General features: G+C 39.8%; 15 protein-coding genes and 1 long non-coding RNA gene across 19 annotated transcripts; 12 read left to right on the top strand and 4 right to left on the bottom strand.

Annotated features, from left to right (window-relative positions):
* Positions 1–477: 477 nt before the first annotated feature.
* On the bottom strand, positions 478–1,333 carry LOC6727714. Of its 2 annotated transcripts, none has more exons than XM_016176536.3 (3): positions 1,172–1,333; positions 981–1,115; positions 478–854 (listed from the first exon to the last, which is right to left on the bottom strand). In XM_016176536.3, the coding sequence occupies exons 1-3, from the start codon at positions 1,266–1,268 to the stop codon at positions 784–786; spliced, it is 303 nt and encodes a 100-aa protein (XP_016034289.1). In that variant the 5' UTR covers positions 1,269–1,333; the 3' UTR covers positions 478–783. The 2 variants fall into 2 exon arrangements, with proteins under 2 accessions (XP_016034289.1, XP_016034288.1); XM_016176535.3 differs by having other exon boundaries at positions 981–1,112; positions 1,172–1,332.
* A 75-nt stretch (positions 1,334–1,408) lies between these two features.
* LOC27206997 lies at positions 1,409–1,864 on the top strand. The gene is made up of 3 exons (XR_001600241.3): positions 1,409–1,535; positions 1,592–1,668; positions 1,723–1,864. It is a non-coding gene; the product is annotated as an uncharacterized LOC27206997 (long non-coding RNA).
* Positions 1,412–1,764, bottom strand: LOC27207658. The gene is made up of 2 exons (XM_016183349.3): positions 1,575–1,764; positions 1,412–1,503 (listed from the first exon to the last, which is right to left on the bottom strand). The coding sequence occupies exons 1-2, from the start codon at positions 1,762–1,764 to the stop codon at positions 1,445–1,447; spliced, it is 249 nt and encodes an 82-aa protein (XP_016034287.1). The 3' UTR covers positions 1,412–1,444.
* Positions 1,865–2,518: 654 nt separating the features above from the next.
* Positions 2,519–3,474, bottom strand: LOC6727713 (salivary glue protein Sgs-5). The gene is made up of 4 exons (XM_016176534.3): positions 3,325–3,474; positions 2,905–3,274; positions 2,661–2,846; positions 2,519–2,603 (listed from the first exon to the last, which is right to left on the bottom strand). The coding sequence occupies exons 2-4, from the start codon at positions 3,134–3,136 to the stop codon at positions 2,566–2,568; spliced, it is 456 nt and encodes a 151-aa protein (XP_016034286.1). The 5' UTR covers positions 3,137–3,274; positions 3,325–3,474; the 3' UTR covers positions 2,519–2,565.
* Positions 3,475–4,075: 601 nt separating this feature from the next.
* LOC27206992 lies at positions 4,076–4,629 on the bottom strand. The gene has a single exon (XM_016182761.3). It carries the CDS (start codon positions 4,600–4,602, stop codon positions 4,126–4,128), a length of 477 nt encoding a protein of 158 aa, XP_016034285.1. The 5' UTR covers positions 4,603–4,629; the 3' UTR covers positions 4,076–4,125.
* Positions 4,630–4,730: 101 nt separating this feature from the next.
* On the top strand, positions 4,731–5,505 carry LOC27208085. 2 transcript variants are annotated; one of them, XM_016183717.3, is made up of 3 exons: positions 4,731–4,821; positions 5,091–5,241; positions 5,302–5,505. In XM_016183717.3, the coding sequence occupies exons 2-3, from the start codon at positions 5,142–5,144 to the stop codon at positions 5,373–5,375; spliced, it is 174 nt and encodes a 57-aa protein (XP_016034284.2). In that variant the 5' UTR covers positions 4,731–4,821; positions 5,091–5,141; the 3' UTR covers positions 5,376–5,505. The 2 variants fall into 2 exon arrangements, with proteins under 2 accessions (XP_016034284.2, XP_039151610.1); XM_039295676.2 differs by lacking the exon at positions 4,731–4,821 and having other exon boundaries at positions 4,998–5,241.
* Positions 5,506–5,900: 395 nt separating this feature from the next.
* On the top strand, positions 5,901–7,330 carry LOC6727712 (lysosomal aspartic protease). The gene has a single exon (XM_002103038.3). It carries the CDS (start codon positions 5,934–5,936, stop codon positions 7,323–7,325), a length of 1,392 nt encoding a protein of 463 aa, XP_002103074.1. The 5' UTR covers positions 5,901–5,933; the 3' UTR covers positions 7,326–7,330.
* A 36-nt stretch (positions 7,331–7,366) lies between these two features.
* On the top strand, positions 7,367–8,918 carry LOC6727711 (cathepsin D). Its single transcript, XM_002103037.4, has one exon. It carries the CDS (start codon positions 7,665–7,667, stop codon positions 8,769–8,771), a length of 1,107 nt encoding a protein of 368 aa, XP_002103073.1. The 5' UTR covers positions 7,367–7,664; the 3' UTR covers positions 8,772–8,918.
* A 131-nt stretch (positions 8,919–9,049) lies between these two features.
* Positions 9,050–11,204, top strand: LOC6727710 (lysosomal aspartic protease). The gene has a single exon (XM_002103036.4). It carries the CDS (start codon positions 9,208–9,210, stop codon positions 10,393–10,395), a length of 1,188 nt encoding a protein of 395 aa, XP_002103072.1. The 5' UTR covers positions 9,050–9,207; the 3' UTR covers positions 10,396–11,204.
* Positions 11,083–11,666, top strand: LOC27208101. The gene is made up of 3 exons (XM_016183726.3): positions 11,083–11,296; positions 11,355–11,507; positions 11,564–11,666. The coding sequence occupies exons 1-3, from the start codon at positions 11,122–11,124 to the stop codon at positions 11,572–11,574; spliced, it is 339 nt and encodes a 112-aa protein (XP_016034283.1). The 5' UTR covers positions 11,083–11,121; the 3' UTR covers positions 11,575–11,666.
* A 252-nt stretch (positions 11,667–11,918) lies between these two features.
* LOC27207959 (U-Kazal-Dg21.2) lies at positions 11,919–12,584 on the top strand. Its single transcript, XM_016183584.3, has 3 exons — positions 11,919–12,164; positions 12,223–12,375; positions 12,433–12,584. The coding sequence occupies exons 1-3, from the start codon at positions 11,990–11,992 to the stop codon at positions 12,441–12,443; spliced, it is 339 nt and encodes a 112-aa protein (XP_016034282.1). The 5' UTR covers positions 11,919–11,989; the 3' UTR covers positions 12,444–12,584.
* A 206-nt stretch (positions 12,585–12,790) lies between these two features.
* On the top strand, positions 12,791–13,595 carry LOC6727709. Of its 2 annotated transcripts, XM_016175493.3 has the most exons (4): positions 12,791–13,014; positions 13,073–13,225; positions 13,288–13,319; positions 13,384–13,595. In XM_016175493.3, the coding sequence occupies exons 1-3, from the start codon at positions 12,840–12,842 to the stop codon at positions 13,296–13,298; spliced, it is 339 nt and encodes a 112-aa protein (XP_016034281.1). In that variant the 5' UTR covers positions 12,791–12,839; the 3' UTR covers positions 13,299–13,319; positions 13,384–13,595. The 2 variants fall into 2 exon arrangements, with proteins under 2 accessions (XP_016034281.1, XP_016034280.1); XM_016175492.3 differs by lacking the exon at positions 13,384–13,595 and having other exon boundaries at positions 13,288–13,352.
* Positions 13,596–14,877: 1,282 nt separating this feature from the next.
* Positions 14,878–15,790, top strand: LOC6727708 (histidine-rich glycoprotein). Its single transcript, XM_002103034.4, has 2 exons — positions 14,878–15,573; positions 15,631–15,790. Exons 1-2 carry the CDS (start codon positions 14,940–14,942, stop codon positions 15,690–15,692), a joined length of 696 nt encoding a protein of 231 aa, XP_002103070.1. The 5' UTR covers positions 14,878–14,939; the 3' UTR covers positions 15,693–15,790.
* Positions 15,791–16,563: 773 nt separating this feature from the next.
* On the top strand, positions 16,564–17,185 carry LOC6727707 (cuticle protein 16.5). Its single transcript, XM_002103033.4, has one exon. The coding sequence runs from the start codon at positions 16,614–16,616 to the stop codon at positions 17,058–17,060; it is 447 nt and encodes a 148-aa protein (XP_002103069.1). The 5' UTR covers positions 16,564–16,613; the 3' UTR covers positions 17,061–17,185.
* Positions 17,186–17,965: 780 nt separating this feature from the next.
* LOC6727706 lies at positions 17,966–18,475 on the top strand. The gene has a single exon (XM_002103032.4). It carries the CDS (start codon positions 18,016–18,018, stop codon positions 18,382–18,384), a length of 369 nt encoding a protein of 122 aa, XP_002103068.1. The 5' UTR covers positions 17,966–18,015; the 3' UTR covers positions 18,385–18,475.
* An 816-nt stretch (positions 18,476–19,291) lies between these two features.
* On the top strand, positions 19,292–19,738 carry LOC6727705. Its single transcript, XM_002103031.2, has one exon. It carries the CDS (start codon positions 19,292–19,294, stop codon positions 19,736–19,738), a length of 447 nt encoding a protein of 148 aa, XP_002103067.2.
* The last annotated feature ends 106 nt before the right edge of the window (positions 19,739–19,844 follow it).

The following is a 19,844-nucleotide window of genomic DNA, read 5'->3' as shown; positions in this document are numbered from 1 at the left end:
ACATGCCTCACTGATTTTAAATAAAAAATGTAATACTTTTTTAATTTCACATGTAGTTTCCTTAATAAAATGAATATACAATAGAAAATGCTACATTTCGAGGTCACGTAAGCAAATATCAAACGCCAAAATATATGCAACAAAACACACGCATAGGTTGTTATACATAATTTACGATACGCAATTTGCTGACATTGCAACGCGGAAAATAATTAGGCAAGGGAATTAGCAACAATTTCGCAGATCAATAAAAACCAACCTGTTATTGAATAGCGAAGCGAGAAAACTTTTCAGCCTTCAGCGCTCAGGACTCAGCACTCGTGTGTAAGTAGTTTATATCCTTTGTGCTGCTCCTGCCTGCCCAAACAATTTTTGACTTGTGGCCAACAGCTTTGACTTTTCACTTTTCCCAACTTCTTCGGTTGAATATCACTGCCACAAACAAAACACTCTTGGCCTAGGCGTTAACACTTAAACTACGATTTATAATAATTTATTAGTGCGATTTAAAACAGTAACGATGGCGTACAAAAAGGATGAATTTTCCGGGAAAATAACGGAGGAAAACTGGCGATTTTCGTTCGCGGAGGTGACGTGACGCGTGCCTAGAGAGTTGAGAGTTACACATAAATACAGCACTGCTGGCTGCTGGTATATATCCTGCCCGTTCGCATCCACGCGCAATTCCCTGCGCCCTGCATCGCGTATACGACGCGTGCGCCGTTGACAGGTGGCGCCCTCTGGCCGCAGACAACAGCACCCAGCAGCTTTCATATTTCGCCGCTAGATGTCCATCCCTAGAAGTTCGTCGTTACTGATAAATTCACATGCCCTCTCCGCTATTATGCGATAATCTGCGAGAGGAATAACGAAAACGAATTAAAATAAATAAATTATGCTTACATACTTTGCCTCATTAATCATAGGTTTTGAAAAACAGTCGAGAAGTATTGTATATGGCTTCAGTTTTTCGGACTTACCCTTCTGGTACTTGCAGTTGTACATTCGCATCACACAACTGCTGGCAAAGGATCTAAGGCAGCCATCTAGGACGTCCAGGGCACACACAACCCGATATCCCATGGGACACACATCATGACACTTCTTTGGAGCTACTGGGACAAATGGTCTACAAAAATACATGGGCATATGCGGGATTTATAGCACTTACCACTCAAGGAAAAAAGCTGGCCGCCAACTATTGTTAAGATCCCTAGAAGCACACAAATGAGAAGTATTTTGTTGCCCAACTTGCAGACAATTTGCATTTTTACTATCCAACCGTTCGCGCTTTTTGCCAAGTTCGCATTGAAATTTAATTCCACAAAAGTTTTCAGAGACTGTAAGAAATTTTACTTTTTATATTTCGCCCTGTCAATTGTGTCAATATTTATACATTCTTAAAAATATTCAGCTGCTTCTCCTGCGCCTGGTAATTTTCCCCCTACCGTCTGCATTCCTCCGAGTCGCGTGTGCATCGACCTGTTGTATCTTTTCTCCACTCTGGTGAAATAATTTTTATATTATGTACATAAGTGTGTATATTCATGTCAGTTTTCCATTTTTCCTCTTACCCTCCCGTTTTTGGCAGGCATGCAAATGCATTTCGCAAGGATTCCTGTAGGTACAGCGAATTTCCCTGCCATTTCTCACAGTTTTCCCGCAAAGGTAATTAATTCCGATTCTCGAGCAATCATTGTTACAGTTCTGTGATTTCGCTAGACCAAGAAGAGCCAAAAAAACGATCAGGATGATCAACTTCATGTTGGGGCGAGGGCTGGTTAAGTGTCTCCAGCTGCTGATTGAAATTAGTTTTATATCTGACCAGAAGTAGGCCAGCCAATGAACTCGATTCGCAATCCATATGTCGCTTGAACAAAGGTTTCGATCCCACAGGCAGGTGTATACTTTTTGCACGTGTTTCCGATAATAATGCTAAAAAACATTGCAATTCTTGAAAAATTTATTTTAATAACAAATAAACTACGGTGCTCTTTTAGGCTTTTTTAAAAAATAGTATTTTTTTCGGGCAAGCTCAATTTACCATAAGCATTTTTTAAAGCATTGGGATAATAGTAACAAACTTATTATCCTCTTAAAGGACCAAGCTGGGGCATTAAGTCATTGAAATCGGATTCGAAATTATAAAGTACTAGCTCTAGAGGAATCTCTGATTCGAGCAAATCTCAGACCTGGAATTCCACAAAAACAAGCGAATGGGAGTAAAAGGTTTTTAAACTCATAATTATAATGAGTAATTATCATCACGTGCCAGATTTTATAGTCATACATCTACATTATTATCTACAGATATAAATATCCAGCTGTGTAATCAAGGTTTTGTTCTCTCAGCTGCTCAAAGACGTTCTTATTTATATATTTAAAATTTTTGCATGGATAAGCAATATTTGTGAGCGTAATAAAAGTATTATAATCGACTTGTTTACCAGACCAATAAGTTATTGTGAGTTCAAGGGGTAAGATGCAAGACCACTTGTATAAATACAAAATCATACGATTTAGCTCGCATATATTGGTAAATATTTTAATATTTATTTAAATATTTTATGTGCACGATCCGATCCGTGGTTCGTTGACATAGGCTGCAAGTATCAAAAATGTCATAATAATGGTCTAGAATGCTATACAAATGAACTTACCCTGTTCATTACGGCAGGCATACATGTCTAGTAGACAGCGACTTCCGAATGACATGTCTCGACCCCCGGTATTCCCATTACTGTCCGTATAGGGAAACCATGCGCAGACTGGCGGACCTCCCCGGGAACACCACCTTGGACAGTAGATCTCCTTCGTACACTCCTCCTTTGTGGTGGCTACCATGGCTAGAGGCATAATAAATGTAGAACCACTTAATTTAGAATTAAATTCAGACCAACTTACGTGGCAAGCAGCGATTGGCTCTCATGCAGTTTTCATTGGCAAAGATGCAACCGTTCTGGAAGACCCGACAGACGCGATCCACCACTGACCAGACCAGATCCTTGTAGTAAGGAGTGCATCTTGCTCGAAGCATACACGAATTCGAACAATCCGTTGTCTGGGCTTCATTGAGATGGATAATACCACCCAAGAAAAAGAAAATAAATGAGAGGTTGACGATCATGTTGGCCATGATGAGCACAGGCGACTGAAACGGCTTCCGTGCGGTTTTTATTTATAAATATTTGTGAACAATAATTTTAGTGCTTTGCTCTCAACCGCTCTCAGCCGTTAAATCAATGTATAATCAGGTGCGAATAAAATTTATTTGCTGTTAAAATAAACAGAAATTAAATTAAAGCAAATGAAAGCATTACTTACCTCGGGACACTTGTAGTCAGCAGAAAAAATGACTGGTAGTTCGCAGATCTACCGACCGAAACTTGGGCGTCCCATAATGAATAGTGGGCACAAAAGCCCAAAGAGCGCAAAAATCCAAATGTGCATCTGGGTTTCAAGAATAGAATAACTACTACTAGTGGTATCGAGCCAGGGTTTTATACTTTTTTTTCTACCGTTTCTAATTGTTTTTAATAAAAAACCATGCGTGAATATGAAAAGGTCATGTGTGAAAGATATTCTCATCAGCATTCTAAGAATCGTCTTTTAAAAAGTCACTCCTGCCTCTCGCTGCTTACTTTTGATGGGAAAGTGAAACGCAAGCAAGCGTTTTGATTGACTTGGTCTCGCGAAGGTGTATTAATTCGGCTAAAAAAAGGCAGCAAGCAAATCTCTAAACGCCACATGTAATAAATCTTTGGCTCTGTCAGCTTGGCGACACTGCGTGCGTATCTCGTTGGCCAACTTCGCCGCCCACCCGTCGGCCAACTTCGATTTGGCCCGGTCCGGTCGAAAAGACATGACAGTCGACAGGTCGCAGCCAAGTGAATGGGTGCTCTGAGTGTTGGGAGCACGGAACGCTGCCACTATTTTAGCTTTATTGTGGCACCGAGAAAGTCGGTTTGAAAATCGTTCAGAAAAGTGCCCAAGATCTTGCATCTTTTTACGTTCAAAAATGTGACACAAAGTATTTGTAGCTTATTTGTATGAACAAGCGCTTCGAAAAAGTTCATTGCTAATAAACTTTCTAACATATCTTTGTTAGAATTATATATATTTTATTTAGGGGATAAGCTTTAAAACCGAAACTCGTTTTCCATTCTTCCTTCCCGTCCTGAAGTCCGCCTTGTAGGTGCGAAATGTTTTCCGATTGAAAAGGCGATATACACATCTGCCTGGCTTAGCACGGCATGGGTTATTGTTGTTATTAAAAGCCTTTAAAACACGAACATTTCTACTATTTTTAAGGCCGTTTCTAAAGGCCACTCTGACAGGTCGTCCCGTTCGACGGTCTTTTACAAGGAATACGACATTATGGCGTATTCTCTCTCCAGTTCTCTTGGGCAGCACGTAGTATTTGTCTTTTGGGTACAAATACGGATAGCACTTCTTACATGAAAATCTGCGGGGCTCTGGCTGGGCCCTACCATAGTATTCTGGAATTGGTTTCGACACCTCATTATCTGCATGGTCACTAATGGACTGACCGAGTGTCAGATTCATGACCGCCAAGAGCATCCACACCCACACAGCAGGCATGACCGACTTTCGATTGGAGCCGCAACGATCTCTTTGGGGAGTTCAAGTGGTGGTCACAGCGAATCGATTTGTGCTGGAAACTGATCGCTGTAAATTGAAATTCAAACATATAATTGTTAGCCCGGGCGGCACGTTTTCCATTCGGACATTACTGCCATTTAAAGTGATCCCAGAGTGAGTGAAGGTTAAGGCGGTTCAACCAGTTTACCAATATGATCGGTGGGTGTAAAATATTTTTCGGATTACATAGGTAATGGCTGCGGAACATATAAAAAAGAGTTGAACTGTATTTTTTGAACACTATTAAACGTTAATGAAATTTAACAGCTGTATTCAGAACCAGTTCTATATATCTCAATATACATATGTATATCTATATGCCTATATAAGCTCATCAGGTTGTCACGATCGTTCAGAATGTATCTCACATTTCTCCAAAAATGAACTCGCTAACTGTTATTTTTGGATTGCTTTTTGTCTCAACACAGATAGCAGCAAAACCCGAGTCGGAATGTCCTGAAATATGTCCTGCAATTTACATGCCGGTCTGTGAAGAGGCTATGATAAATGGAAAATTGGTTACATGCTTATTCGGCAATAGCTGCGAAGCAGGTCGTAGCGCCTGTCGTCATGAAATAAGTGAGTAGCCGTTGTACATTCATACTCCTAACGCATTTATTTGAATTGTTTTCCTTGCAGATTGGCGCCATCTAAACGAAAAAGAAGGAAAATGTGAAACTTCTCCCGACCACTTATGCCGTCAATACCTCTAATCTAAAAATATAATTTCGAGAGTAAACAAATTCTTTTAATAGACTAAGTTATGACGTTAATTTACTTACCAAATTGACGTCTTTCACTGAATAAAATATGTTTTGGCTTATGTGTGTCTCTACCATGAAATTATTTTCTTTATATTGTCTTATCTTTTTTTGGCCAATGACATTGACCTGTATTTACAAAATTATTTATTCAATTTAATATATTTTACAAGTGTAATTTTTTTTGTTTTGGAAAGCGGGTTTATAAAGTACTATACTAATACTGCGGAACTTGTGCTTTTTTGTTGAGTAAGGTCTTTTCTTATTTATCAACGGAGACAATGATATTTTGTGTTCTAATTTTAGGTTTAACTACCATGTGATCCGTATTGCATATGTTGCTATTTGCTTTTATTCCTACGGTTTCTGAGGAAATCCAAACATTCCCACAGCTGGTTTCCCCAGTGACCTTGGTTAGCAAATTTCACAGAATGCGGGGCTCTATAAAACCCATAACACCCGAATTATTAGTGTTAGTACCAACTAAACTTTCTCGAACAAACGCAAAGCATGCGGTGCAGGATTTTGGTACTGTGTGCATTCATTTGCCTCTTTGTAATTTTGGCCGAGGCCAGGCAGAGGAAAGTCAATCATTCCGCTGATAGAAGATCATTGGCAGTCAGAAGTGGACACAGGAACCAGCGGAGTGGTGCTCGTCATGGAGCACGATTGGCTGCCAGATCAAGGAATCAAAGGAAACGCAGATTAAATGCGGCCAAGAGAAGCAGGAGGAGGCGTAATTTGGCTAGAAAGTCGAATCGGAAAATAAAGGCCAAAACTGAGTCAGTCGTTGGTTCAAGTTACGCTACTTTACCATTGGACTTCCAACAAAACTTCGTGCGAACCACCGACAACCTGCGATCGGAGAAGGCCTTTTTGGCCAATCGATATGGCTTTAGTTTTGCCAAGACTTCTGGAACGGCCACTTTGAAAAACACGGCGAACATGGAGTATACCTGCAAAATGAACATTGGTACACCTAAGCAGAAGTTCACAGTGCTTCCGGACACTGGAAGCTCGAATATTTGGGTGCCTGGACCGCATTGCAGGAGTAAGGCTTGCAAGAAACACAAACAGTATCATCCGGCCAAGTCAAGTACCTATGTTAAGAACGGGAAATCCTTTGCCATCACCTACGGTTCGGGTAGTGTGGCAGGAGTTCTGGCCAAGGATACGGTGAGAATAGCTGGGCTGGCTGTGACCAATCAAACTTTCGCCATGACCACCAAGGAACCGGGAACCACTTTCGTGACCTCCAATTTCGATGGTATACTAGGACTGGGATATCGATCCATAGCCGTGGACAATGTGAAGACCCTGGTGGAGAACATGTGCTCGGAGGATGTGATCACCAGTTGCAAGTTTGCCATTTGTATGAAGGGCGGCGGCAGCTCCGCGCGAGGTGGTGCCCTAATCTTCGGTAGTTCCAATACAAGCGCTTATAGCGGATCCCATAGCTACACATACACTCCGGTGACCAAAAAGGGTTACTGGCAGTTCACTCTGCAGGACATTTACGTGGGCGGCACCAAAGTGAGCGGCTCGGTGCAGGCCATTGTGGATTCCGGAACTTCCTTGATCACGGCTCCGACGGCCATCTACAAAAAGATCAACAAGGTCATCGGATGCAGCGCTACCTCCAGCGGTGAGTGCTGGATGAAGTGCTCCAAGAAAATACCCGACTTCGCCTTTGTCATTGCGGGCAAGAAGTTCGTGGTCAAGGGTAACAAGATGAAATTAAAGGTGAGGACCAACAGAGGCAAGACAGTTTGCATATCGGCAGTATCTGAAGTTCCCGACGAGCCAGTGATCCTGGGCGATGCCTTCATCCGTCATTTCTGCACGGAATTCGACTTGGCCAACAATCGCATCGGATTCGCTGCCACTACGTATGCCACTTAGACTTATCTGTATTAATTTATAATCCAGTTGATCTCGCATAGATGATCATTTTTAATTTTAGTACACCTGTAACTTGAAGCTCACTGTTCCTATGTAACTTCTAAAATTGTTGCCAAGTTAAATCATTTTGCTAAGTTCGTATATATAAAGTTTTCATATATTGAAAGCATTTGTTTTAAATAAAAATAGCTAAGATGCAGAACCATTTAAAAGCTGTGGGCCTATCCCTTTACCTAGTTAATTACCTCGAGCAGCTGCAAAGTTACATGTGCGCAATTCCAGTTGTAACGCAAAAATTTAAGAGCAATATTTTCAGTTCTCCAAGTAAATTCATAGAAGATGCTTCGAGTTTTGTGTTTCTTGCTCGCGTTTCTGAGTTTAGTCTTTGCTACTAGAAAAATTCTGAAAGTACCGATTTCCGTAAGGAGAAGCTTCAATGGAAGTGAAGTCTTCCTGGAAAGAAGTGCAGCCAAAGGAGGCGAAACACTTCAGCTGCTGCTACAGACTCACAACAATATGGAATATTATGGGACAATAGCCATGGGAAGCCCTACGCAAAACTTTACAGTGATCTTTGACACGGGATCTTCGAATACGTGGATACCCTCTGTGAACTGTCCGATGAGTAATTCGGCTTGTCAAAATCACCGCAAGTACAACTCTTCTCGATCAAGTAGTTATATTCCTGATGGAAGAAACTTCACGCTGCGATATGGATCGGGAAAAGTGGTTGGCTATCTATCAAAGGACACCATGCACATTGCTGGAGCTGAGTTACCCTATTTCACATTCGGGGAAAGTCTGTTCCTTCAACACTTTCCCTTTGGTTCCGTAAAATTCGATGGACTAGTGGGCTTGGGCCTGGGAGTCTTGTCCTGGTCCAATACGACACCATTTGTGGAACTTCTGTGTGCACAGCGATTGGTTGAGAAATGCGTGTTTTCGGTTTACCTCCGTCGACATCCTCGGGAGATAATCTTTGGAGGATTTGATGAATCTAAGTTTGAAGGAAAACTGCACTATGTGCCAGTCAGCCAATGGCATACGTGGAGTCTTCAGATAGCCAAAACTTCAGTGGCAACTCAACAAATTGGTGGAAAAAGTAATGCGATTTTGGACACGGGAACATCACTGGTTCTGGTGCCCCAACAAACATATCATAACCTGCTGAATACCCTATCAGCTAAGCTACAAAATGGTTATTTTGTGGTGGCATGCAAAAGTGGATCTCTGCCAAATATCAATATTCTCATCGGTGAAATGGTATTTCCCCTAACATCCAGCGATTATTTAATGGAAGTGCTTTTGGATCGTAAACCAGTCTGTGTGTTGGCCATTGCTCCCATTAACAGGGGATTTTGGGTACTCGGCGATATCTTTTTGCGCCGATACTATACAGTTTTCGATGCCACAGAAAAGAGGATCGGATTGGCTAAGGCCAAGTAATTGATAAGTACAGAAAGTATATACATATGTATTACCTATAGATGTTATATTTATTCTTAGACTGTATGACAAAAAATGACAGTTGCATTAAAAGTATAAGTCTATGATATTATTTTAAACATTTTTATTGTTTTTTATTAAAACGAATTCATTTGCCAATGTACCACTGTTCGCACAATTTAATTGTGTAATTGCCAATTGCTTTGTTTATTCAATTAAATGTACTCGCACTATTTATCTCTACTTTACGCAAACATTGAAGTGCGTTCAACCACCACATTAACCAATTCCATTTGGAATGCCAGACGAATTGGGCCATTAAAGTGCTCCATTTGCAGGTGCTATAAAACAATCGCGGCCAGAATCTCTGTCAATTAGTTGAAAGGGGCTTTACAAACGGTTCGGATCGATTTAAATTCGCCTGGTCGGGCCAGTGATGCACTGCCTCATTTCGCTGTGGTTGTCCCTGTGGATCTTGTGCCTGTTTTGGGCGAAGTGCCAGGGCCAACTGATCCGGATTCCCATGCAATTTCAGGCCTCTTTCATGGCCAGTCGCCGTCAACACCGTGCCGGCAGATCATCCCTCTTGGCCAAGTACAATGTGGTCGGAGAACAGGAGGTAACGTCTAGGAATGGTGGGGCCACTGAAACGCTCGATAACCGATTGAACTTGGAGTACGCTGGACCCATTAGCATTGGATCGCCGGGTCAGCCCTTCAATATGTTGTTTGACACCGGATCAGCCAATCTCTGGGTGCCAAGTGCCGAGTGTTCGCCAAAGAGTGTGGCCTGTCACCATCATCATCGCTACAACTCCAGTGCCTCGAGTACCTTTGTTCCGGACGGTCGGAGATTTTCCATTGCCTACGGAACTGGAAGTCTGTCGGGAAGATTGGCCCAGGATACGGTTGCCATTGGCCAACTGGTGGTGCGGAATCAAACCTTTGGCATGGCCACACACGAGCCGGGTCCAACCTTTGTGGATACCAATTTCGCGGGGATCGTGGGACTGGGCTTCCGGCCAATAGCTGAGCTGGGAATTAAGCCATTGTTTGAGAGCATGTGTGACCAGCAGCTGGTGGATGATTGTGTGTTCTCGTTTTATCTGAAGCGCAATGGCAGTGAAAGAAAGGGTGGAGAACTACTTTTCGGTGGGGTGGATAAGACCAAGTTTTCGGGATCCCTAACCTACGTGCCCCTCACTCATGCGGGGTATTGGCAGTTCCCTTTGGATGCCATTGAAGTGGCCGGTACTAGAATCACTCAGCATCGACAGGCCATCGCGGATACGGGTACATCTCTACTGGCAGCGCCTCCCAGAGAATACCTAATTATTAATAGTCTCCTTGGCGGTTTGCCCACCTCAAATAACGAATATTTGCTCAACTGTTCTGAGATCGATAGTTTGCCCGAAATCGTGTTCATCATTGGAGGTCAGCGATTTGGCCTGCAGCCCAGAGATTATGTAATGAGTGCTACAAACGACGATGGATCGAGTATTTGCCTATCTGCATTCACCTTGATGGATGCGGAGTTCTGGATTCTGGGAGACGTTTTCATCGGTCGATATTACACCGCCTTCGATGCGGGCCATCGACGAATTGGCTTTGCCCCAGCAGCTTGAATTTTTCTAAGTGTCGTTTCTGGCTAGCAACAAATATCTGCTCCATTTAATGACAAAGCTTGGACATAAAACGTGGCCGTAGAGAAATCACGAGAGTTGGTTACAGTGAGGAAACACAGATAAACCAGTTAGTGGAAAAAAAACAGCTGATCAACCCACGTTCACGTTTGCTTTATTATTCGATTAGCTACGGGTATCCCCTACTGGAAGATATATATGTTATATCTGTACAAATTTTAAATATATTCTACTTTTAGATGTATTTCACAAATATTTAATAGGTTGCCTGCTTCGTTGACTTTGCCTTAGTTTTACATTTTGTATTATTTTATCAAATCACTAATTATACCGCAAGTTAAAATTTATTAAATAATATTCAAAAAATATTTCGCTTAATTTTATAGTTTCTGTACATTTATTGATATTTATAACAATGTTATAATTAAAAGTATTGTATCGTAATGAGGCTGATAGCGTGAGAGCCCAGTAAACTCTGATGAGAATCGTTTATATATTTGAGCTCTCTTATCTTTGTCTATTCATTTTAAATCCACGAATACGTGTGAATCGCGTATACAAATAATATAAAAATCACCGACATCTGGTTTGTGACTATTCTGCATATACTCACTATGAAAAATCCCACTCAGTCCCTAGAATCGCCCTAGCTGCTTATATAAAAGAGACTCACGCTGTTCAGCAGTTAGTTATAGAAATATATTCAAGATGAAATCGCTTTTCTCTCTGTGCCTGCTGCTCGGTTTGGCTTTAAGCCAAGTTAGTGCTAGTTGCCCGGAGAGCTGTCCCGATACGGAGGATGTCGTGTGGGCCCTTTCAGGCGGATGCAATGTTTTCCGCAATAAATGTTACTTCGACAAGGCGAACTGTAATCCAGATTATGGTGCGAACATATTATTAGCCATATAACTTGATGTTTCATTACTAACCAAATGTTATAGAGTTGACCATCACCACAAAGGATGAGTGCCAAAAGCATTGCGCCGATGCTTGTCCTGCAGTTTACCAGCCCACAAGTGGAGTTTATAAGGGTCAGGTGCGAAACTTTAGCAATGCGTGCCAAAAGTTTATTCACACCTGTCGGACTGGCGAAAGTAAGTTGTTCCCCATAAATAAGGTGCTCAAAGATTAATTCTTTTTATTTTCACAGCTTTTTTGTAGGACTATATGATTATGTGATTGAAAGATTGAACTAAGAATTCAAATAAAGAGATTTTCGAGTTCTTGTTCCATAAATAAATCAAATACGCTTATATGGATTTTTCATTTGAATTAGGAAAGGCTTTAGTTCTAAGTGCGCATTGTGTTCCTGTACTCTGATGAACATTGAATTGTTTAGATTTAATGATAAAGAAGCAACTGAAGGGGGATCACAAGCGTCTTTAAAAAGTGTTAATTACGTATGTATGATGTTAACAAACAAAAAACCCCCACACATCTGGCAGTTTCTGCCGTTTGAATAAATTAAAATCGATAAAACTTAACGAAGACGCGCCTCCAAGCAAACAAAAACCTTTATAAGTTGAGGAAGCGAACGATCTGCTCAGTTCATCCCAAAACTTCGAGGCTATCAAACATGAAGTTCTTCCTCTATATTAGCCTTTTGCTGTGTGTGGCTTTAAGCCAAGTTAGTGCTAGTTGCCCGGAAAGCTGTCCTGATACGGAGGATGTGGTGTGGGCCCTTGGAGGCGGATGCAATGTTTTCCGCAATAAATGCTACTTTGACAAGGCGAACTGTAATCCAGAATATGGTGCGAACATATTATTAGCCATATAACTTGATGTTTCATTACCAACCAAATGTTATAGAGTTGACTATCACCACAAAGGAGGAGTGCCAAAAGTATTGCGCCGATGTTTGTCCTGCAGTTTATCAGCCCACAGGTGGAATTTATAAGGGTCAGCTGCGGAAATTTGGCAATGAGTGCGAGAAGATCATTCACACCTGTCGAACTGGCGAAAGTAAGTAATACACTGAAAAAAAATGTGTTCCAAGGCTAATTCTATGTGTTTTTACAGCTTTCGTGTAGGGCTAAGTACTTTTATAACTGAAAGTCCTAAACAATGAATTAAAATACAGAGATTTTCTGGTTCTTGCCTCATAAAAAACCTTTTTTCTTTATGTATAATTTTGGTGAAAATTTTGATAAAAATTAAATGTTTTTAAAGTACGATTGTAAATTGTTTTTATTTATTGATAAAAAAGCAAACAATGGGCCACCACAAGCGTTTTTATGAAGTGTTATTTATGTATAATATTAACAAACAAAAAATCCCCACACATCTGGCGGTTTCTGTTGTTTGAATAAATTAAAACCGATAACAAATTTCTGAAGACGTGCCTCCACAGCTAACAAAAACATATATATAAGTGGAGGTGGCAAACGATCTGCTCAGTTCATCCCAAAACTTCGAGGCCTTTAAACATGAAGTTCTCTCTCTATATTTGCCTTTTGCTGTGTGTGGCTTTGAGCCAAGTTAGTGGTAACTGCTCAGGCGAATGTCCGGATACGGAGGAAGTTGTTTGGGCTCTCGGAGGAGGTTGCAATGTTTTCCGGAATAAGTGCTATTTCGACAAGGAGAACTGCCATCGCAAGCCACGTAAGCATTTTCTTATTACAATTTATTAAGAATTAATGAAACGAATATTATATAAAAGCATTGACCATAACGACCAAGATGGAGTGTCAGAAGGAATGTTCCGACGTTTGTACAGCCATTTATCAGCCCACAACAGGAATCTACAAGGGCAAAGTCCTACACTTTGGTAATGAGTGTGAAAAACGGTCTCACACCTGTCGTAGTGGCCACAGTAAGTTAAACATTATGTTTAAATATTACAGTTGACTTATTTCCCTTTATTCAATTTTACAGCTTTTTTGTAAGCCACGCAGAATGTTTTAAAGGTGAACGATAATAAATGAACTTTTACACCTAAATATATGACTATTAGTTGTTTTCATCTATTAGGGCTTCTTTGGGACTTCAAGCATGAAAGCAAATATTGAAATCGTGTTTGCGGAACGAACAGCCAACAAGTCACGTAGAAATCTAGCGACCGCGCTGAATAATTTAATAGTGTTTTAGTCACACCCAGTTCAGAAGAAGATGTAGTGAAAATTTTTTGTTTAATAATAATAATTTGTAATATTCGCTTTAACGTAATATTAAAAATATGTAATCTGTATGAAATTCATTTTGTTAGGGCTATATAAAAATGTATTTAAATGTATTTATATAATATATTGCTTAATAAAAATAATATGAATCCTAATGTAATACCACATGTTTCTTATCTTATTATATTATTTTATTTTAATTATTATTAAAACTAATTAAAAATGGGTAAGGGTAATTCCTCTCCTGTCTAATATAAAATGTGTAATTAGATAACCCAATAATTCACTGAAATTATCCACTTCTGTTGACCACCTGACGTTTGCTTTGGGGCTTTAGAGTTTATTTTAATAAGTTTTTTATAATACTGAGTGCCTATTGAAAACGTTATTTTATGTTCATATAAAGCTAATAACTAATTAAGTTATTACGATCTCGGGTTTTTTGTAAGCTACTTAGCATGCATATGGTAGAATGATAGTTTCAAAAAACTGTCACGCCCACAACAGAAAGACTCACATCCGCCTTTATGGCGAGAGTAAGTTGTAACTAATTACAACAGAATAATAGAGTAGTTTAATTACTTACATCTTATTTGTAAAGTCCCGCGAGATAGATCTAGTAGCACTTTGTAAACGAATAAATCTAAATATATATATTATCTTCTTCAGTGTACGGTAATCCTTCTCTTAATAGGAATTTTACATTTTATTTGGATATGAAACGTGAATTAAAAAGCTGAAGAAGACAGCAGAAATCTGGTTACAATTCTAGTTTATGAGATTATTTATATTTTGGGTCATGCGGCGCTTCTTCTAACACATTTTAAAATAAGTAACAACAGTTAAAACACTTGTATAACCAACATTTGTCGATTTGACAATCTCCAAGTAATCACACCTAAGTACACATTGTAAAATAGTTTACTTTTAATATTTTGTAACGAGTCTTACAGTCTTCAACAGAACCATTTGAGAATTGTAGGGCAACATCAAAATAAAAATATTAAAAGACTATTATATATCTAAGACCATTTGTAAAGATGTAAGTATGCGAATGGGTTCAGTCAACTCGGGTTGACCTGAGGGCTTAGAATTCTGAGCTCTAGGTTTTGCGAATAACTGGATTGAAGAAATGCCCGAGTTGAACGTTCCTAGCCTGCATATACCACAAGGTTGTGATTTATGCCTTGCTTTAGAGTATTTATATTATTTAATTAGCTGCTTACCAACGATGCCATTGCGCTGCTTATCTTTTAATTAATTTCTAATTAAAATGGGCTTCTTATTAAGTTTAAATTATTGGACTCGGTTTCTACTGTGCTCTGGGTATAAAACCGAAAAGGTTCCTGTGAATCAACATCAGTTGTCTCGCGAGTAACGAAACAATTGTAATTTTGGCAAGCAATTATGGCTCTGCGTTTCGTTTTCTTGCTGAGTGCTTGGATGGTCCTGGCCCAAGGATCCTTTCTGCGCGGATCGGATATTATTATATCAGAAGCGGAGGTTCCCCAGAAAGGATACCTGCCTGTCGAAGATGCTTCAGTGCATCAAGTCCTTCATAACGAGCCATTGTCTGCAGGAGTAGGAAATCATCATCAAGGAGTACATCTGTACCAATCCCAATCGCATCATCACGAGCACGGACCCCATTATCACCTAGAAGCGCACCATCACCTATCTGAGTCCCACCATCATCATCAGTTGTCTGAATCGCATCATCTCATCCACGGATCCCCGCAGCACCACTATCATGGTTCACATCCTCACCAACAACTCGAGGCACCAGTTCATGAAGTTCACGGATCCCATCATCAGCATCCAATCCACGCGTCCCCCCATCACCACAACCATCTGGAGGCACCATATCACGGAACTCATGGTGTTCATCATCTGCATCATCAGCGCAACTGCCACGCCACCATCCACTGCCCCAGGGTTCATAGTCCAACTTATGCCACCGATGGTCATCTCTGCTACAAGGTGGAGAACTCTTGCGAACTGGCCGTTTTGAACTGCCTGCGTCGCAATGAACTTAAGCCAGGTTGGTTATAATCCTATTTAAAATGGTACCACAAATAATATTATTGTTTACTTGCAGTTCTGAGACACATCGGTCATCACGAATGCCATCGTCTGCCCAGCGCTCACAGGGCCCACTAATTCTGAGCTCAAGATAACTGAACTGATATCTACCTGATTGCGTCTTATTATAAGTTGTATTGTTTTCTTCTTCCGAAATATAATATGGTCAAATGAAATAATTTCGTCGTTGTCGATGGTGTGTGTCTACTATTTACACAAATCTGGGTATACTTATGCATGATAATCATATGCATTTATCTATATTCGCAAGGCAAATCAATAAGCCATGTTCTTTTAAAATATAGATAAAAAAGGCTTGCCTGTAAATATATTTATTTAATATATATCAACAAGGTCCTCCATTTATTAAAATCAGCGCCATTTTATGCCGATCGAAGAACCAATTGCTAATAAATAGACAACGAATTAAAACATAATAACAAAAAATTCCTCGGCTATTAGGTTAGATATCCATAACTCGTTGGCGTCTGGCTTCAGATATAGACCATATTCTGCTTACATAATGGACGGACGGACGAAAATGTTGATCCCTATCAAGATAATATATACTACAAAATGATTGAAAATTGGCCCTTTTAAACTAATCTAGTATTGTCTTGTGGTACATAATTTATTAGGATTTGTCAAATGATGTCAAATCAATTAATACATTAATACATGCAATGACAACACGTTTTACTTAGTTTACTTTAGATAATTACAGTACATTACATTAAATTTATTTCAAATTAATTAGGGCAAAACCAGTAATTGTCTTGCATAAACAAGATGAGAAATCAGTTCAAAGTGCAATAAACTGGGTCAACTTAGAATTTGGAGCAGATTGCATGACATCACATACTATAATTACTTAAAAATGATGAATTACAGCTCTTGTAAATTCAGGCTTTCTGGCTTTTCTCTGGTATAAAAGTCCAAAGTTAGCAGCACAAGGTATCAGTTGTTTAACAAACATTCAGCAAAAATAAACAAATCAAAATGGCAGCCCGCTTCTTTGTAATCTTCAGCGCCATATTCGTCCTGGCCCAAGGATCAAATCTTTTACCCATTGAGCAGGAAGCGGAGGTGCCAATCCACTCTGGTGCTCCTGCGGAAGTCATTTCGCAAGGACATCCATCTGTGTCCCAATCCGTTGGTTCTACTTACGGTCAAGGCCCACTTCAAGTTCCAATTGGCGGAGGTCATTCCGGAGTCGGATTAGGGTTGGCTGGTGCACGACCCTATGTGGCTGCACCTCGTCCTGCTGTGTCCTACGCTCGTCCTGCTGTGGCTGCACCTCGTCCTGCTGTGTCCTACGCTCGTCCTGCAGCCGTGGTGGTTCCTGCTTTGGTGGTTGCTCCGATTCGCCAGCCTCAGGGAGTCCCTGCCCCATCCGTTGTAGGAGCTGGTCATGGAAATGTGTACCATGGTCGCCATCATGGCTAAGAGCCGTGCAAACACGCTTCCCGAATCTATCTGCGATCCCGTTTGACACCATTTATAGACACCCAATAGAACCAATTGAAATTAAGTTTTACAACCATAATAACACAAATAAAAGATATGTAAACACATTTAACATTTTGTTTTTTTTAAAGCTCTTTAAAATATACTAGAAATCCTATTCCTATGAGTTGTCAAATTGTAATTTTGTAAATTTATAGACTTGAGTGTAAACACATTTGTGGAAAAGTATTAAGTAATTGCCAACCAAAAAGTTAAAAAGAAATTATAAAGCTAAGCTATTCACAAAGTATTCTTTAACAACTCAACATAGCATCTTATCTTCAAATAAATATAAAACACTGTTTAAGTCTTGGCGTTTTTTTATCGAGTCATAATACTTGATGTATTTACTTGTACTTGATCTACTTAACAATAAAATCTAAAATTTTCTAGTTTAATCCCTCTTCTGTTATTCCGACTTCTGTCGGGATATATTTAACTTAACTATTTATAAATATCCGGGTTTTGTTGAGGGTATTTTGGGCAGAACTTAGATTATTTGTAAGAAGCCATAACCATTTTTACCAAGCACTGTATATAATTTTTAACGTAAACCTTTCTGCTTTATTCATAAAATCGAGTAGAATTAAGCAAATGTCAATGGTGTATATATCGATCGTTTAAAAAATAATATGCTTAAAACTAATATATTCCACTTAAATATATTAAATCAAAGCTTTTAGGTTCAAAACCCTGTATTTGACATCCAAGAGAGTTGAAAAAGCATTACTTAGATGGTTGAGATTGGTGAGTCAGATTTTAATTATTTTAAAATATTTAATTACATGCTTAGCTGCCCTAAATTTTCGCTTGTCTCATATGTATATAAGGCTTCACTTTCCAGCTAAAACCATCATTTGTCTTACAAGCAATACTCACCAAGCAGAATATCAAAATGGCTCTCCGTATTATTTTTGTCATCATTGCCACAATCGTCCTGGCTCAAGGATCAAATATTTCGCCAGTTGCGCAGGAGAATCTTGTGCCGGTTCATCACTCTGGAGTGGTTTCATCTGGAGCTCCTGCCGTTGGTGTTACCCGGGGCCGCCCAGCCGCTTCTCAGGCCCAGCGTCCTGCCTATGGTCATGGATCCATCTCTGGATCTATCGGAGGATCCCGTCGAGTGGGCGAAGTTCCAGCGGCCGGATCTCGTCCTTATGGTGGTGCTCCTCGTCGTTCTTCTGCAAGCGCTTATGGTCGTCCCATCGGAGGTGGAGCTGCCCAAGGAAATGTCCACCGCAACCGCAACCAGAAACCATATTAGAAACACTTTACAAATTATACACCATCCCATCCCGATCTGACGAAAATGACCCTATTGTAATTTAAATGATCTCAACTCAGCTCTTTCATAACTGCAAATAAAAGTTTAAAAAAAAAAGGAGTACAATTATTAGAAATCGGGAACATCTCCAATGCAATTACTTGGGTAGGAAACTCATTGCAAAGACATTAGAATCATTTCTTCTAATGTCTTTGGTAACTATTATCTAATTCTCAACCGCTGAAAATTATTTTATTTTCATGTTTATAACTCACACCGATCTTGTCATAAGAATTCTTTCGGCAACAAATTTTGTTTAACAATTTCGATATGTACTTTATGGATACAAATTTAAATGGCTAAAAAGTGTATAATCTTTTAAAGAAATTTCAAGGAAAAACTTTTAATTTCCCATAACGGGGGATCTTATATATATTTGTTTTTCGTTCGTCAAATAATAATCGGTAGACAACATTTATCACTTAGACTCTGCCAAGCTGAATTTTTAATGTCAGGAAAAGCTTTAAGATAGAATAGAAAATTCAAAGATATATATATTGAACAAAAAGTCTGTTTTACAACTATTGTTAAGCTTATTACCTGCAATAAATGGAAACAAAGGGTCTTTTCAAATTATCAAACCTGATATACAAATCTCCTTAATGTAAACAATTATTTTTTCGTGAAATAATAAGACCAATGAACTCCAATTTTAATCTTGGACGGTTCAGAGGCAAATGAACTTTTTTCTCATGACATCTAAAATATATAATATTAATTTAATAAAGTGCTTTGGTATTTTTTAATTAGGTTAAACAATTTGAATAATGCGAGCTTGACTATAAAAGCTTTAGTTTTCCACATTGAAAGCATCAGTCAATCTGAGAGATTAATCCAAATAACCAAGATGGCAGCCCGCTACATTGTTGTCTTCAGCGCCATATTCGTCCTGACTAAAGGATCAAATATTTTTCCCATTGAACAAGAGTCGAAGGTGGCACTTCACTCGCCGGTCGTCTCGTCCGGAGCTCCGGTTGTTGTTGTTTCTCAAGGACATCCATCAGCTCACCAGTCGCAACGCCCAATCTACACCCATGGCCCAGGATCTATTCCAGTTGGAGGAAATCATCGTGTGATCGGATCAGGATTGGCTGGTCGTCTTCGTTCGGGGTCCTACGTTCGGTCGGCTACCGTGGTCGTTCCTGGTCCCACAGTCCTGATTTCAGCTCCCCGAGTGGTGGCTGCCCCAGTGGTTCCTATCCGCCATCCCCATGGAGTGCCAGCCCCAATTGTTATTGGATCTGGACACAGCAACATTCATCAGACTCATTACCATGGCCACAATCCCTATTAGGATGCAGTAATAACGACGCAAAAATTGATCTGTTTAACCATTTTTAGAAACCTTATTATCAACTATTAATACAATTGAATAAAAAGTTTTACATCAAAATATTTAT

The sequence above is a fragment of the Drosophila simulans genome, chromosome 3R (assembly GCF_016746395.2).
Source record: "Drosophila simulans strain w501 chromosome 3R, Prin_Dsim_3.1, whole genome shotgun sequence".
NCBI classification, from domain to species: Eukaryota; Metazoa; Arthropoda; class Insecta; order Diptera; family Drosophilidae; genus Drosophila; species Drosophila simulans.
Note: the sequence above shows the minus strand (reverse complement) of the source record. Positions and strands in the feature narration are given on the sequence as shown.